This window comes from Natrix helvetica (genome assembly GCF_964273705.1).
Source record: "Natrix helvetica genome assembly, chromosome: W".
In the NCBI taxonomy this organism is placed as follows: domain Eukaryota; kingdom Metazoa; phylum Chordata; class Lepidosauria; order Squamata; family Natricidae; genus Natrix; species Natrix helvetica.
The window spans coordinates 63,926,885-63,945,221 of NC_138555.1; the positions used below are offsets into that span (position 1 = coordinate 63,926,885).

Consider the following 18,337-nt stretch of genomic DNA (forward strand, 5'->3'; position numbering starts at 1 on the left):
GGGGCGCGAAATGTTTTCTTCTTCCTAGGGGGGGCATGACAGAAAATAATTGAGAAGCACTGCCTTAAACACATCATCAAGGACAACCATGCAAGTTAAAACAGACAGGAACTAAATGTTTCCTTGAGACTCTCTTTTACTTTTTCTTTCCTCCTTGAGGCTTGTACAATAGGGGTGAGGATAATTTCTCTGCCAGAGACTTTACTAAAACTCTCTCAAAGTTTTTTTTTCTCAACATGCATTGGAGAGGCGTTTGAGGAACGCTCCCCACCTTCCCATGTTCTATTTCTAAGACACTGTCACCGACCTGGGGTGCCAGAATACCACGGTTGCCTTTAGGAACTGCGATGACTTAACCACCCACACAAACCTAGAGCCTCATTAGGATACGCCAGTTCCATTTGGAAGGGACGCTATCCCGGGCTCAGGGGGGTGATCGGGCCCCCTCTTCCACTCCTAACCGAGTGGGTCTACAATTCTTTTGATACTTGCCTGCAGGCGTCTTCTTTCTCAACCGGCGTAATTTTTATTAACTTGTCCTGATCCTGGTCAGATTCTTGGATCGGTGGTGTCCTCCGGATGCCCAAGAGGGGTCATTCCCTCCTTCCAGAGAAAGATCTCCGTGGCACCTGAAGAAGGGCGAGATGGCCTCGATGGGGCACCGGTCAGTCCGTTATGTCCTCAGCGAAATATCGCTCTAAGTCCTGCCCCACGGTCGCCAGAATTGTTGCAGAAAATGACAGGCTTAGACTTCTCAGGATACAGGAAAAGTTTATTTGGCAGCCAGGTTCAGAAAAGTTAGCCCATGGCTAACGTTGCGAATTTCTGAACGACCTTCATTATCGAAGCACGCATTCTTATACATTCTCAAAGACAGCGTAACACGGAAACACTTAACTCATTTCTTATTGGTTACCTTGAGGAAAAAGCCTTATAAGGAGATGGGGGTCTTACTTCTCCTTTTGTTACAGGTATGGACTACGTGCCATTAACGAACTTTAATTGAGCCTTGTGGTTTTGGACTTTTGACATAGGGACGTTTGCTGGAACATGTTGTGGTTGAAGGCTGATGACATTTCCCTGTCCCTTTAAGCAAGTTTCTAACTGTCCCTTTTATGCCACGTCCTCATTCTTATATTTTAATCCATATTTTATTCTACTTTAGAGAGACTTGCTGAAATGCTGTACATTTTAATCCTTTCTATGAAATAATGTGGCTTTATTGTTAGGAATCTCCTTGCAAGCTTGAGTTATGGTTGCCTCAGAGAACAAAACAAATGAATTCAAAATATATAGAACTGCATCTGATTAAAGGATGATTGAAAATACCAAGATCTGCCTCCCAGCCTCCATCCAGTATTCATGTGGTCCGTACACCGTGGCCACCTGTTCACCACCATCCGTTTGCCACAACCTACTTGTCGCGGCCCTTTCAGTGCGGCCCGTTTTGTCACCATTGTAGCCTGTTTGCCGCTGCCACAGCCCATTTGGCACAGTCTATTCGGCACGGCCCATTTGTCACCACCCGTTTGCTGCTGCCCATTCGCCATCGCAGCCCATTCTAGAACAGCTGATCAGTGCTGCACCAATCCCCCCTCCCCCCTCCGCAACATTCGCTGTATAAGAGGCACCAAAATTTTTACCCACTTGGGGGGGGGGGAGTCCGAAAAATACGGTACATTGTGTTTATATTTATTTATTTAATAATAGCTGCCTAAAAGTGTTTTCAGATGGTTTTATTATTTTAAAAACAAAATGTACATGCCAATAATGAAATAACAGGTAGGTATAAAGATAGAAAATTGGAAATCATGTGTCAAGAATAGGGCTAACAAAAATAAAGACGCCATAATGAGCAGCTTTTGTGCAAAGTCTTAACTCACTTTTGAAAAGATATTTGGGAGAAAATTTAGTTGCGCCATCTAAAGAGTGTTTCGTAAATCTGACCTTCCAATGAAAAAACATTTAATTCTACAGGAAGTGAATCAAGCCACTTTGTAGGATCTGAAGAGGCAGGCTGGGGTGGGAGGGGAAATTATTTTGTTGTAGAAGAATTTTTTTCCATGGACCATTTGAACTCTAGCAATTACGGAGTTAAGAGGGAGGATCCAGTATTGAACTGTGCTGAGAAACTAATCAGCAATTTATGCAGACTTCTCAAATGTATTATGGGCGAGACCATTAAATGGCTTCCAATAGCCTGCCATGCTCTACCCTAGATGAAGTTCCTGAACTGCCTTTAGCAGTAGCTCCATAAAAAGTGCATTACAGCCCTTGAATCTGGAAAACACTGATGCAGGAATTACAGCAATCTGCCTGGCACATGAGCATCAGCCAAGATTGTTCACACCAAGCAAGGCGAGTGGTAATGCAAAGCCAGTTTAAAAAATGAATTGCATCTTTAACACATACCTAAGAAGGGCACTTGTGAATGCCTCAGACCTGTTTTTAAATATGTATCAGGAATGGCCACTGAGCAGGGAGTTGGATCTGAAGATGAATCCCTGGCCATCAAACCTGATGGGAAGGTCCACATCAGTTCCCTCTTCCCAGTTTCCTGTCTGCAGAGAAAGGGGGATGCAAAAGTCTTGAACCTGGAAAGGAAGCAGTAGGAATGGGAGGCATTAAGAATTTAACACAATTGGTGCTCCCTCCTCTCCATGAGTGACCACAACTCTTTGATACCCACAGCATTAGTGCAAGAGGGTATACATTTTATGTAAGATAAAAATCAGTTAAGAATCCATTTTGGTGCTACAAGCCAAACATCTGCTGCTATAAGCTTGATATTAGGTCCACATTCCAAAATGAAAATGTAGGGATGTGTGTGTGCATGCGTGTGTGTGTGTGGATTGTCTGACTATTGATCCTTGGTGAGTAGCAGTGCAACCGCAACTGTTCCTGTGAGCTATAAATTATTACAATAGTTTCTTCCCCAGCCTGGTCTTGCCAAAGCTCATGTTGACTGACAATGGTAGAAGCTATAAGCCCAAATACCACGATGTCAAAGATGAGGAGGAATGATGTAAGTTTTTTAAATTAAAATAATATTTTTTTTAAAAAAATAGTATATTATTTCTTAACAGTTTTCCTTTACTTTGAATATGGTTAAACATGGTACTTTAAGGATGGAGGGCTTTATGTTTGCTTGTATTCAAACATTAATTTTGAATGCATCCAAAGTTTGGCATTTAGATATTTTGAAGTCCTGCTGATCTCCAAAAGCAAGCACAACTTGATTAATATTTGAATGGGGGATCATTAAGAAATCCCAGGGCTGCAAAGCAGATGGAAAGGAAAGAAGTCCCTGTGGATTTTATTCTGCTAATCATTGCTGACTAAAGGCAATGGCACTCAGCTCTGTTTCAAGGCTGTGAGCCAACCCTGTCTGAAGACATTTTTGTGGCCAGCATGACGTCACGGAGCACTGTTTCCTCACTGCCGAAGTGGTACCTATTTATCTACTCATATTTACATGCTTTCAAATTGCTAAGTGGGCAGGAACTAAGCGAAGACGGGCACTCATCTTGTTGTGCAGCACTCGGGTCTCGAACCCAAGCTGTCTGCCTTCCAGCCAACAATCTCAGTATCTTAACCACTGAGCCATTACGCTGCCCTGCAAAGCAGATGTCTTGGTTAAAAAAAACTTACCTGGGTGAAAAACAACAGCAACTCACTTCCATAGATTATTTATTTTTAGCTATTTGTTAAATTTATTTGCTGCTTATTTCGACGTGGGGCTGCTCTAGGCATCTTACAATAATAAAAAGGAACAAAAATGGAAGCAGTGTAAACAGAACAGAAGTAAAATAATAGAACAATGAAATAATAACAAAGGAACATAACGAGAAGAATACATCAATATCATAACCGAAAAGATGGATGGGTGGAGAGCAGAGAACAGAATAACCGAGTTGGAAGGTACCTGGGAGGTCCTCTAGTCCAACCCCCTGCTCAAGCAGGACACGCTGTACCATTTCAGACAAATGGTTGTTCAATCTCTTTTTGAAAACCTCCAGTGTTGGAGCATTTACAAATTCTAGAGGCAAGTTGTTCCACTGATTTAACTGTTTTCACTGTCAGGAAATTTCTCCTTAATTCCAGGTGGCTTCTCTCCTTGATTAGTTTCCATCCATTGTTTTCCCCATCCATTTATTGCTAAATATCCTACGCATAGGCCCAACACCCAGCCAGCACCTGTTTGGAATTAGATAAAGATCCTCTGAATTCAAGGCGGGGTGATGGATGGGGTTGGACAAATAGCAAAATTCCCAAATAAATCTCCAAATTTATTGCAAAATTCCCCAAATCAATAAAGAACATTGAAATAAAAATTAAAAGCTCTAAATTAAACCCAATGAAAATGTATTCAATTGTTGGAAATAAAATCCATCTGGTTCAGTTCCAAGCTGGGAGAAAGGCACTGGAAACAACGTGGAGGCTGATTAGAAAGATGGTTTATTGAACAGAACCACAAAGACAGTTCTGGGTCAGCTGGACAAGTGGTTGAATGAATGGATGGATGGATGTTTATAGGTTTCTGTGACTTTGAAGTTTGAGGTGTTCTGGGGTTGGTGCATTCAAGGGGCTTGAGTTCTGAAAGGGTGTTGGGGAATTCCTATTGTGGCTAATTGCTTTCATCCTGTGTTGGATCTTGGGTGAGGGGCTGCTTACTAATACTATCACTCTGCTTTTGGTAGCTGTCAACCTTTGCTGCAAACATTTTTGAAATATCCTGTCTTGAATGGATTTCTGCCTACATTATTTGCTTTGCTTATGAATAGAGCTACGTATCTAGATAGTTGTCTTCCTCTTTCAATAATCTCAATACAGTAGCAGAGTTGGAAGGTACCTTGGAGATCTTCTAGTCCAGCCTAGGCAGAAAACCCTATACCGTTTCAGACAAATGGCTATCCAACATCTTCTTAAAGACTTCCAGTGTTGGGGCATTCACAACTTCTGGAGGCAAGCTGTTCCACTGATTAATTGTTCTAACTGTCAGGAAGTTTCTCCTCAGTTTTAAGTTGCTTCTCTCCTTGATTAGTTTCCACCCATTGCTTCTTGTTCTGCCCTCAGGTGCCTTGGAGAATAGTTTGACTCCCTCTTCTTTGTGGCAAGCCCTGAAATATTGGAACACTGCTATCATGTCTCCCCTAGTCCTTCTTTTCATTAAACTAGACATACCCAGTTCCTGCAACCGTTCTTCATATGTTTTAGTCTCCAGTCCCCTAATCATCTTTGTTGCTCTTCTCTGCACTCTTTTTAGAGTCTCCACAGCTTTTCTACATCGTGGTGACCAAAACTGAATGCAGTATTCCAAGTGTGGCCTTACCAAGGCATTATAAAGTGGTATTAACACTTCACGTGATCTTGATTCTATCCCTCTGTTGATGCAGCCTAGAACTGTCTTGGCTTTTTTGGCAGCTGCTGCACACTGCTGGCTCATATTTAAATGGTTGTCCACTAGGACTTCAAGATCCCTTTCACAGTTACTACCATTGAGCAAGGTACCACCTATACTGTACCTGTGCATTTTGTTTTTCTTGCCTAAATGTAGAACCTTACTTTTTTCACCATTGAATTTCATTTTGTTAGATAGTGCCCAATGTTCAAGTTTGTCAAGATCCTTCTGTATCATAAGCCTATCTTCTGGAGTTTGGGCTATTCCTGCCAGCTTGGTGTCATCTGCAAATTTGATGAGTTCCCCATTTATTCCCTCATCCAAATCATTGATGAAGATGTTGAAGTGTACTGGGCCTAAAACAGAGCCTTGGGGTACTCCACTGCATACTTCCCTCCATGTAGATGCAGTTCCATTGAGGACTACACGTTGAGTACGGTTGGTCAGCCAGTTACGAATCCATCTGGTGGTGATGCTGTCTAACCCACATTCTTCTACTTTATCTAGTAGTAGGGTATGGTCTACTTTATCAAATGCCTTGCTGAAGTCCAAGTAAACTATATTGACGGCATTCCTCTGGTCCACTAATTTTGTCATTTTGTCGAAGAATGCAATAAGATTAGTCTGGCATGATCTGTTTTTGACAAACCCATGTTGGCTCTTGGCTATTACTTTGTTTGCTTCTAGGTGTTCGCTAATTTGTTGCTTGATTATCTTTTCCAGAATCTTTCCTGGTATTGAGGTCAAGCTGATAGGTCTGTAGTTTCCTGGATCTGTTTTTTTCCTTTTTTGAAGATGGGAACCACATCAGCTCTTTTCCAGTCCTCTGGCAGTTCCCCGGTGCTACAGGATCTCGGAAAAATATAGTTCAGTGGTTCTGAGATCTCACATGCCAGTTCCTTCAGAACCCTGGGGTGTAATCCATCCGGTCCTGGTGATTTGAACTCATCTAGGGTAGACAGGTGCTCACTTACCATTTTCTTCTCTATTTCAACTTGTGTTCCTAATCTGATTTTTGTGGTGCCGTTTTTGATAGGTTGGACTGTTTTATCCCTTTGTGTAAAGACAGATGCAAAAAATGAGTTAAATAGTTCTGCTTTCTCCCTGTTGCTTGTTACTTGTTACTTTTGTGGCAAGCCTTTCTTCATTGTGAGCCTTAGCTTTCCTCACTTCATCTTTACAAGTTCGGGCTATTTGCTGATATTCTGCCTTACTTATGCCCCACTTTTTCCACTTTTTATACTTAACTTTTTTCTCTTTCAATTTTTCAGAGAGTTCTTTATGCAGCCATGCTGGTTTCTTTTGGGAGCTGTTATTTTTTCTTCTTCATTGGTATTGTGCCAGACTGGGCTTTTATAATCTCACTTTTCAAAATTTCCCAAGCTTCTTGAGTTGTTTTCCCTTTGAGGATTCTCATCCATGGAATCCTTCCCAAGCTCTAAGTTTATTGAAATTAGCTCTCTTAAAGTCCAATACTCTAGTTTGACTTTGTTCTACTACTTGTGTTTGCATAATGTTGAATTCCAGAATTACATGATCGCTTGCCGCCAAGGTTCCTGTAGCTTCAACACCTTCTATCATTTCCTCTCTGTTAGTGAGAATTAAGTCCAATATGGCTGATCCCCTTGTTCCCTTCTCTACCTTTTGGGAAACAAAGTTGTCTGCTAGGTTTGTTAGGAACCTGTTGGATCTTCCACTTGGTGCAGAGTTTGTTTCCCAGTTGATGTCAGGGTAGTTAAAATCCCCCATTACTATTGTGGTGTGCTTCCTACATACCTTAGCTGACTAGCAAAAAGTTCAAGTTTTCTTGTAATATTAATATGGGCACCCACAGAGTCTCGAACATATAGTTTGTTTAAATTGTCCCGACATTTAGCAGCAAAATTTTCACCTCGGATATGACTCAGTTGTTGGTCAGCCAGTGTGAGACCAATAATGCATAACGCCCGTTCATTCCTTCTCTGGAACTCTGCAATCTTCTTTGCATCATCATCATCGTTTGCATCCCAGGCAGTGATATCCAGTGGGGTCTGTACTACATCCCATAGCCCTTCACTACGCAATAGCAAACTACATTTTGCGGACCAGGATACGTAGTTAGTGCCATCCATCCAGGTGACCAACGATAGATTCGGAGTTTGGCCTTGTGCCATCTTCCCAGGTATATCTGACTAACCAGATATTTGCAAAACTATAACGTGTGTAGCAACTCCACTCTCTTAATGCTGCAGCTGGCACTCTGGATACACTGGGTACACTGGGCCCATAACCAGTGTTAGGGGTATCTCCGTTGGGAGACAGAAAATAGCGCAGCAGAATGTACAGCTAGAGAGAAAAAATGTTGCTAGTAGAAAAATACACACGAATAGAGTTTCAGGCACTGCTAGTAAACAACAAGTAGCTTTACTACTAATAATTGCTTCACAAGCAGTGATAGTAGATATATGTCCAAACACAATTCAAAGAACAAACAATTGCTTACACTCGCAGTTCACGTTCCAGTCATCAAGCATAGGACAAGCAGAGAGAGAGAGTGAGTGAGCTCTCCTGACTCCCTCTTATTGTAAAGTTAATTACAGCTGATAAGTACATCCACCCATTTAAAGCAACAACGACCATTTGTTATTGTATATAGATATATGTTGCCTACCCAACACTAGGAGTATACTCCCAACATACTTCCTCTGCTTGGTTGGGTGGCCTGTAGTATAGACCTATGGCAATGTCGTCGTCCCCCCCCCTTTAATGTTGACCCAAATGCATTCAAGATAGTTCTCGTCATTGTTGTGCTCTATATCTGTAGAGACGTAGTTATTTCTTATATATAGTGCAATTCCACCTCCTGTTTTATTTGGTCTATTTCTTTTAAATAATTTAAATCCTTCTAGCTGTATGTTCCGTTTGTGGGTTTCATTCCACCAAGTTTCTGTAATGGCAACAATATCATATCTGCCCTCATTTACTACGTATCTAGATAGTTGTCTTCCTCTTTCAATAATCTCTTTATCTCTTAAGTGCTGGCATCTGCTGTGGGCTATTAAGAAAGACTTGGGGGCTGCTTTCTGCCATGTTTCTCCATTTCTCCTTTAGGGAAATATAATATTCTGCCTTTTTAAATATTTCCCAAAATATTTCATTCTGAGGTGGAGGTGCTTCTCACACCTTGACTTACAACAGTTTGCTTAGTGACCATTCGAAGTGAGAATGGCACTCAAAAAAGTGATTATGGCCATTTTTCACACTTATGACCATTGCAGCATCCCCATGATCATGTGAGCAAAATGCAGACACTTGGCAACTGTTTCATGTAAATGACGGTTGCCGTGTCCTGACGTCACATGATCCCCTTTTGCGTCCTTCTGACCAGTCAAGTCAATGGGGAAGTCAGATTCACTTCACAACTGTGTTCCTAACTTAAGAACTGCAACGATTCACTTAACAACTGTGGTGAGAAAGGTTATAAAACAGGGCAAAATTCACTTAATAAATGTCTCACTTAGCAACAAAATTTTTGGGTTCCATTGTGGTCGTAAGAAGAGAACTATATTCATTAAAAGTGGAGCATGTTGAGAGAGGATGGGGTAAGCCAGGGTCAGTACACTTTGGTAAAATGAAAAGTTGTACAGATAAGACTGTGTCATGCACTAAATCTTGTGTACCACAGTTGACTTCTCTATTTCGGCTCCTCTACACACTGGAAGGTTGACTGATTTATTTAATCCATCACAGCTATTTTTCATCATGCCCATCTGAGAGGACAGCCTGAAACAGCATTGATTTTTTTATGGCTGTCTCAGAAAACAGGTGTTTGTGCAAGAATAACACAAAGGTCGGTAACAACGCTGGTGTTTGGGATGGGAAAACCTGAGTCTCCATGAGATCAATCAATGTTTGCGGTACAAAGTGGAAAATCTGGGCCATGAAGCCAGCCTGTCTCGGATGTGATCAAAAGTCTCTGCTCCTTAAACTGGGATGGAGACAGGAGTCTTAGGAAACCTCGCTCTAGAATAGAATAACAGAGTTGGAAGTGACCTTGGAGGTCTTCTAGTCCAACCCCCTGCTTAGGCAGAAAACCCTACACACAGGGGTGGGTTGCTGCCGGCGTTGCTGCTGGTTTGGTTTGCATGCACTTCGCTGGGCGAGCGTGCGCAGTTGTCTGTAAATTGTTCTGCGCATGCGCAGAACATGAAAAAATGACTGAAAAACAAGCCAACAACAGCAGCGCCGACCGGGGAACCGGTTGGGGTGTGTGGCCAGCCTGCCGTCCCTACCGGTTTGGCAACCCAGTCCCAATTTCCGAACCGGTGCAAACTGGTAGCAACCCACCTCTGCCTACACCAGTTCAGACAAATGGTTACCCAATCTCTTCTTAAAAACTTCCATTGTTGGAGCATTTACAACTTCTGGAGGCAAGTTGTTCCACTGATTAATTGTTGTAACTGTCAGGAAATTTCTCCTTAGTTCTAAGTTGCTTCTCTCCTTGATTAGTTTCCACCCATTGCTTCTTGTTCTATCTTCAGGTGCTTGGGATAATAGTTTGACTCCCTCTTCTTTGTGGCAACCCCTGAGATATTGGAAGACTGCTATCATCTCACCCCTAGTCCTTCTTTTCATCAGACTAGACATATCCAGTTCCACCAACTGTTTTTTTTTAATTTTATTTTTTATTAAACAAACAACACACACAAAATAATCATCTTACATTACATCTTGTAGAAAGTGTGTCAATTGGTTACAATTAGCTTTCGTGCATCTCTTCCACAGTCATTTGTTTACATTCATATCAAATGTCAAAGATTTTTAATGAGTTTTACTTTTAACATATCATAGTTCTCATTTGACTGAAATTGTTTTAGTGTCCTTTTGCCTAGAATGAGCCATAGTTAAAAACACAACCACCTAATGGCATTTCATTAATTATTACAAAGTCATCCAAAAGCCTTAAACCTTTATAACATATTCTAAACAAAAATTAGTTGACAAGATTTCTAAACCCTTTTCCCCCAAAATCATTGTTTACAATTTGTGTCCAGGTTCCTTTTGTTATGGTAGTACATATATCTATCTATATATATATATCAATATATATCAATATATATCAATATATATCAATATAGGAGGAAGGTCACTACTCCCTCTTTCTGTCCTTTGGCTTATCACAGAAGACCATGCAGGCAGAAATCCATATTTTTATTTTTAATGTTGCCTTTTTTTAAATAAATATAACACAAATATATATATATATATATATATATATATATATATATATATATATATATATATATATATATATATATATATATATATATATATATATATAATCTATCTATCTATCTATCTATCTATCTATCTATCTATCTATCTATCTATCTATAATTAACTGTATCCCTTATCCTTATCATTCCATTGTTAATTGTTATAATTACTATTGGTTAACAAAAAAATCCTTTGCTGTTATATCTATTTTCTTCTCATCAAACCAACATATATGTATACCTTATTGCCCTTATCGATTATTTATTTAACATAACAATCTATAAGTTACTAAATTACTACTTACTAATTATAAAACTTAGTTAATTTTTTTGTTATCTACTTTCATATATCCAATTGCATTACACCTTTATAACATATTCAAAGTAAGAATTAATTAATTAAATTTCTAAACCTTTTTTCCCAAATCATTATTTGCAATTTATATCCAAATTCCTTATATTAAACCAGTACATATATATGTCATTAACTATATCTCTTATCATTTCATTATTATTATCCTTAATATTTGTTAACGAAATCATTTATTACTTATATCCAGTTTCCTCACCTCCAGCCAACATAGAAATATACCTTGTTATATTTCCATATAACAAGTTATATTTATATTGTTATATAACCAACTATTTATTTAAGCAAGCAATCTAAAAATTACTAAATTCCTACTTGCTAATCATCAAACTTAGCTATTATTATTTTTTATTATCAATTTTCATATATCAACCTGTGTCCTTCCAGAAGGCATGTAGTCTTATTTCTTTTGCCATTTGTGGAATTAATTTTCTGTTTATCTCCTTGGTAAAGTTTTTATGGACATCTCTCCGCACCTTGTTGTCTGTTGGGTCTCTCAGGTAATCTCGGCGCCCTTTCGCTGCTTTAATTGATTTATCTTTGATTGTCAATCCTGTTTCTGATAAAAAAATTCTCTTTAAAACCCTCATTTTTTTCTCTTTTTTCTTCTTTTGTGCCTTGAAATTTGGGGTAGAGCTCCGGACCATCAAATTCCCCCCTCCAAACTCCCGTTTTTGCTAAACTAAATTCATTAGTTTTCTTATCTTTGTGTTCGTTTTTCTCCTCAGTTTTTGGAGCTTCATCTCCCTCATTTTTGTTCTGATATAGACTCTATCTTCTTATCAATTCTCAAAGTTACCTCCAATAACTTTTGAATTGCATCTCAAATCTTTTGCAAAATTAAAGATTCCTCTTCTGAAAATTGCTCCATGTTCCAAATTATAAATTACTGCCACTGTAGCTTTAATCTTCACAAGAGAGAGATTCCGTTTTTTTCCCCCCTCTCCCAGTGCCGATAAGGCTCTTAAGGAACAGCTGTGGTAAACAGTTTGTGCCTTTGACTCTTATCACTTTTAGATACCAAGCTTTGAAGCACGAAGACAGTGAGATCAAAGTAGAAACAGGAACAAATGCGTAGTTTCAAAAGAAAAAAAAACTCTAGCCTGTAGCCTTCGAGCAACAGACTTCAAGTATATTTTCACTTTCTTGTGTTGTCTCAGATTTAGGAGGGGCAAAGTTCTTAAATGGAGTTTAATAGCAAATAATAGATGATTTTTGTTAGAGTAGAGAGGGAGATTTTAGTCCTTGAGTTGAAAAATAAAGCAAGAAGGAGCTGAAGAAGAAAAACTGGTCTGTTCACTTTAAGAAGAGGGGAGGGAGAGAAAAAAAAATTGCGAAGAGCATTTCAATACAAGACAACTAACCAAAACAAACCAAAGAAGATCAGTTTCGCCGCTAACTTCTGCTTAAGGATTTAATTTAGCATGAAAAAAAGGTTGTTTTTTTCAGGGCAGTCTTTTTCAAAACAAAAAGGATTCCTCACCAGATGGACACACTTTCTCTTTCCGTTTCTTCTGTTCCTTAGCTGTCCCCACTTCATCAGCCTAGGCTGCCTTTAGTCACCAGCTTGAAGTCCTTCTCTTGTATCAATCAGAGACTTGCATTGTCCCTGATATCAGCAAGACGTGGTCTTCCTGTTCATTCCCGAACTTCTGGTTTGCCCATAGGGCCGTTTTTTTGCGCTCCGGAGACTTCAGGGAAGCTCATGAAGCCTCCGGAGGGCCTCCGTGGGGGGCGGGGGAGGCTCTTTTCACCCTCAGTATTGGCTATTCCTGCTAGCTAGAGAGTAAGGGGGTGGTGGGGGTGGAGTCTGACATCAAAGCAGCTCCCTCCAGTGTGAAACTCCCCCATTGGGTTGCCAGGCCAACTGGCAGAGCCAGTTCTTCAGAGCCAGAGTCTTCAGGGCCTTGCAGAAAGATAGGAAGTGGGGCAGATCTCATCCCAGAGAGCAGGATGTTCCAAAGGGTGGGTGCTACCGCAGAAAGGGCTCTGTTTCTGGATCCTGATAGTCGGAGTTCTTTGACTGATGGGATACAAAGTAGGCCCCCTCTGCCAGCACTGGTAGGACCGGCTTATTCTAGTGGGATGTCATCGGGTAGCCTGGTAAATTTGCCTAGACGCAAGATGGGGAACTACGACCACTTCATGGCTTGTGGACTTCAAATCCGAAGTCCACAAGTCATGAAGGGGCTGTAGTTCCCCATCTCTGACCTAGACCAACAGTAGAGACATTCATGAAGTCACCAGGTGTGCATCTCAACATGAGGGAGGTTTTTTTTTTTTAATTATTAAATCTTGTCTCCCAAACATGAAATTCTTCTTTGTTTCCCTTCCTCTCACCTATTATTTAACTCTGCATTGGATTAATGTTGGCATACTTACCTTAAATTATATTAGCCAGCATAAGTTGTCTCAAGGGTCCCTCAAAGTCAACCTTAGAAGTTAAGCTGACAGTTTGAAATTCTGTCCAATTTGAGATTAGTTACTACACTTAAATCTCAGCACTGATCTTTTTGCAGATGGTGATCACAAAGGGTCAATGGATGATGTTTCATTTGATGCCTGGAACTCAGCTGTTCTTCCCACCATAATTCAGGAAACCCATCAGCCTCTCAGAATGAGGTGAAAGATGGTGGATACAGGTAGTCCTTGACTTACAGCAGTTTGTTTAGTGACCATTCGAAGTTACAGCGGCACTGAAAAAAATAAGTTACGACCGTTTTTATACTTACGACCATTGCAGCATCTCCATGGACAAGTGATAATAATTCATACACTTGGCAACTGACTCATATTTATGATGGTTGAAGTGTCCCAGGGTCACGTGATCCCCTTTTGCGACCTTCTGATAAGAAAAGTCAATGGAGAAGCCAGGTTCACTTAACAACTGTGTTACTAACTTAACAGATGCAGCGATTTACTTAACAACTGTGGCAAGAAAGGTTGTAAAATGGGGCAAAACTCACTTAGCAGATGACTTGCTTAGCAACAGAACTGTTGGGCTCAATTGTGGTCATAAGTCGAGGACTATCTCTGCGAGGCTATGTCGGTGGTAAAGTGTCCTTGGGCTGAATGTTCCATCTTCAGAACAGAACAGAACAGCAGAGTTGGAACGAACCTTGGAGGTCTTCTAGTCCAACCCCCTGCTTAGGCAGAAAATCCTATACCATTTCAGACAAATGGTTGTCCAATCTCTTCTTAAAAACTTTTTTTTAAAAAAAGTGTTGGAGCATTCACAACTTCTGGAGGCAAGTTGTTCCAAGTTTATGTTAGGTACAACTTTTCAGCTTACCTGTTATTTGAAAAAATCAACCCGAAGTGTAAGGAAGCCTTGTGCAAAGGAAGGCTATTCTGCAGAAGCTCAAAGGAGTATGTATACAATCTATGGCTTACTAAACATGCATTATTTATTTATCATCCGTGTCTTTATTATAGAAATCCAAATGAACTTAGATTTAATATGCATATACAAAATGTTAGTATGCCAATATCTGATCATTTGGGTGAAGGTTTTTTTTATCCCAATTTAAGTACTTTGGAACAATGAAAGACAATTTTAAAAAGCAACTAAGATGTAACACCAGTTCTGGATTTATTATTCTAAACATAATAAAAGCCATTATTATTATCCGTCCAAAATGTATCTATTATGAAAGCTTAATCATATTGTTCTGCAGAAAATCGAGTAAGGACAAAGACTTGCACCTTCTATAATTTTGTGGGTTAGTGTGTACCAGCACTGGATGGAAATTTGGAAGCCATAAATGTCATTTTGAGTACTGGAACTGAATAAACCTCACATCCTTCTTTATTTCAGCAGCATATATTGCAGCTGTAAACATCCTCTTGTCATTATTTCTGAAAAACAGACGTCAAACTCTCAGGTTGACTTTCACCGGTGGGTCTTAATCAGGGCCGGATTTTCCTATAGGCTAACTAGGCTTCAGCCTAGGGCCTCAAGATCAAGAGGGGCCTTTTATTTTTATTTATTATCCATGCCACATTTTTTATAAAGGTTAGTACCAATTACAACATGTTTCATTTAATATATTGATATATATCACAGTAATGATGTATTTTATTATCTCTCATGTAATTTACACACTTAAAAATGGGAGGTGAAAGGGCCCCATAAGTGGAATAACCTAGGGCCGTTTTTCATCTAAATCCGGCCCTGGTCTTAATTTACCTTCACTTCTACCCTCGAAAACCAATCACATACAGAGGGGGCAATGTTCCTTCCTGGCAGTATGAAGAGATCAAAGGGATTGCAAATTTTATTAGTTAATCAAAATATAAAATAAAGAAATACAAAGGAAACAAAGATAATGTGAAAATAAGGGAGGAAAAAAGGGGGAAAGAAAAAAAAGTCTTGGGTAAAGGAGGAAAAAAGGGTTGACATCCGACTCCTTTTTGACACAGTAGAATAAGGTACCGTATTTTTGGAGTATAAGACGCACCTTTTTCCCTCAAAAAAAAAAGGCTGAAAATCTGGGTGCGTCTTATACACTGACTACAGCATTTTTTTGCTTCCGGAAACCCCACCCCTTCACCAAAATGGCCGTGCATAGCTTGTAGGAAGCTTTGAGAGAGCTCCTGGGGGCTGGGGAGGGCAGAAATGAGCAAAAAATAGGCTGTTTTTCGCTCAATGTTGCCCCCCCCAGCTCCCAGGAGGTCTCTCAAAGCTTCCTAATGCCCTTTTATTGGACAAAAAACGGGCCCGTTTTTTGCTCAACCCCCCCCCCCCCCCGGAACACTCTACAAGCCTCCTAAGGGCTATTCATGCCCTTTTTTGGAAAAAAACAGGCCCATTTTCACGAAAAACGGGCCATTTTTGGGAGGTTTGCAGAGTGCAAAACCTTTTTTCAAAAAATTTGCCTCTTCAAAACTGGTGCGTCTTATACTCCGAAAAATACAGTAAATAACACAAAATATTGACTTTTTACTTTTTTTTTTTTTATAAAAAGGTTTTTATAAAACGGGCCATTTTTGGGAGGTTTGCAGAGTGCAAAAACTTTTTTAAAAAATTTGCCTCTTCAAAACTGGTCCGTCTTATACTCGGGTGCGTCTTATACTCCGAAAAATACAGTAAATAACACAAAATATTGACATTTTACTTTTTTTTTAATAAAAGTTTTTTTATTTTTTGTTTTCAAGACAAACACAACATATCCTCCTTTACATGCTGTAGAAAGTGTATCAGTTGGTTACAAAAAAGCTTATGTGCATCTCTTCCACAGTCAACAAACATACTTCATATTAACTCAAGTATTTTAAACTCAGATATTTATGCATGTTACCATCATCATACCTCCATTTTCATTTGACTATAATTGTTTAAACGTCCATCATAGAATATACCAAGATTTACTACATTACCACATACTGGCATTTCATTTACTATTACTAAAATCCTCCAATAACACTGAATCTTTATATCCTATTCTAGCTAAACATCCATAATATTCAATAACAAAATTTTCTAATCCTTCTTTCCAAATCATTATTTGCAATTTACATCCAATTTCCTTATGTTGTACCCATACCTATATATACGTTATTATCATTATCCCTCCTTTATTTAACTATATCTTGTATCATAACATTTCCCCCCTAATATTCAAAACTTAACTATATCTAACTTAGTTCTTTTTTATTAACCTTTATATATAATCCAAAAGAATTTCTAATCTTCCTTTCATGGGTACCATTCAATATTCATATCCCATTATTGCTTATCATGACACTACGCATTGTATACATTATTATCATTATCAATTATTTGTTTAACTATACTTTTTACTTTTATATAATACTATATAGTAGCCGTTTCTATACATCTACCTAATCAGCCACACCCAAAATCAAAGTTTCATTTTTTTCCACCTCAAGCACAAAGTCCAGAAGCAGTTTCCAAATGGAAACAAAATTCATTGTGTTGTTTTCTTTAACCAAAGCAGTTGATTTAGCCATCTCTGCGAACTCCATCAACTTTTGCAGCCATTCATCCATTGTGGGAGGTCTGCAAACATTTCTCAGCTAATGACCATTTCCATGTCCAACGTCTTATCCCCAAAGTGTCACTTTAGGAGTTCTAAAGGTCTCCTTTCGGGACCTCGGGTTGAAAGACATGGGAAGAGCGTCTCTATTATTTCCTCTTTTCCTCATCATAATTCAGAGGTAGAGAGCAGGCTCCGGGGCTGATGCAATCCAAGGTACCACCGTGTTCAATGTTATTGAATTCAAGCCACCTCTAATTCTCCCCAACCCAGATCCTTGCCTGTCATGTCAGACAATGTTGAGAAGAACGAGGCTCCTCCAGAGCCAGAGGCAAAGAAAGATGAAGGAGAGAAGCAACAGCAAGAGCCGGAGCCAAAAGCTGAGCTGGAGCCAAAGCAAGAGCAGCAACCACAGCTGGAATCCCTACGTCGTAGCCCCCCAGGACCAGAGACCCCTCCATCATCCATGCTGGTGACTGTCACCATCGAAGAGGAGGCTCAGGGGGGACCACAACTGAATGGAGATCCCTTGGGGCTGAGGGCTGGCTCAGCTGAGGAATTAGGAACCACCCCGGCCCCTCCTGGCAGCCCCCCGGCATGGTCCAAATCGGCATCGCTGAATGACCTGAAGGCCCAGAATAGCGTCAATGGAGGCCCACGGGCAGTTGTGAGGGGCAGTTTGTCCGGTTCTCAGGTACATCTTGCAGGCACAGCAGCATCTCCACGGGCCAGTCTGAGTCGGCAGGCCTCAGCAACTGGATCAGCAGCTGGGGAGGCTGGGGTGAAACCCAGAGACTACATATTCATGGCTGCTCTGTCCTGTTTTTGTCCTATCTGGCCGATCAACATTGTGGCCTTCGTTTACTCGGTCATGGTAAGTGCCAAGGGTTGGGCCATTAAAAGAGCTACCAAGTATGCAGATCTTGTAAAATGCTTTCCCTGGCATGGTTAAATGCTGCTTTCCATTTATCCTTTCCACCCAGTCTATCTACTGCTCAGTGGTGGGTTGCATGCGGTACGACCCAGTACAAGTGTACTGGTGCCTGCCCGGAGCATCGGGTACCATTCCGGTATGGTGCTCTGGAGGGCCCACCTGCTCACCCGAGCTCCTTACCTGTATTTGAGCTCTTCAGCACTTCCGCACACGTGCATGGGGCCCATGACGCCTGCATGACACTCCACCAAGCAGCTGGAGCGTTGCTGAGGCTCACGGAGGCGTTGCAAGAGGTAAGGATGCAAGAGTGCTGTGCACATTCATGTGGACGCTGGGCCCTGTTGCAACTGTACCGGTTGAAACGGGATCCGGAACCCG

The 18,337-nt window shown here is 40.4% G+C and overlaps 1 protein-coding gene across 1 annotated transcript in view; it reads left to right on the forward strand.

The window, feature by feature from the left end:
* Positions 1–18,337, forward strand: part of LOC309400804 (trafficking regulator of GLUT4 1-like) — a 43,677-nt gene that overhangs the window by 13,783 nt on the left and 11,557 nt on the right. The window contains exon 2 of the mRNA XM_081969492.1: positions 17,299–17,899. Coding sequence (XP_081825618.1) covers positions 17,312–17,899 — 588 coding nt within the window. The 5' untranslated portion in view covers positions 17,299–17,311. The remainder of the gene's footprint in view (positions 1–17,298; positions 17,900–18,337) is intronic.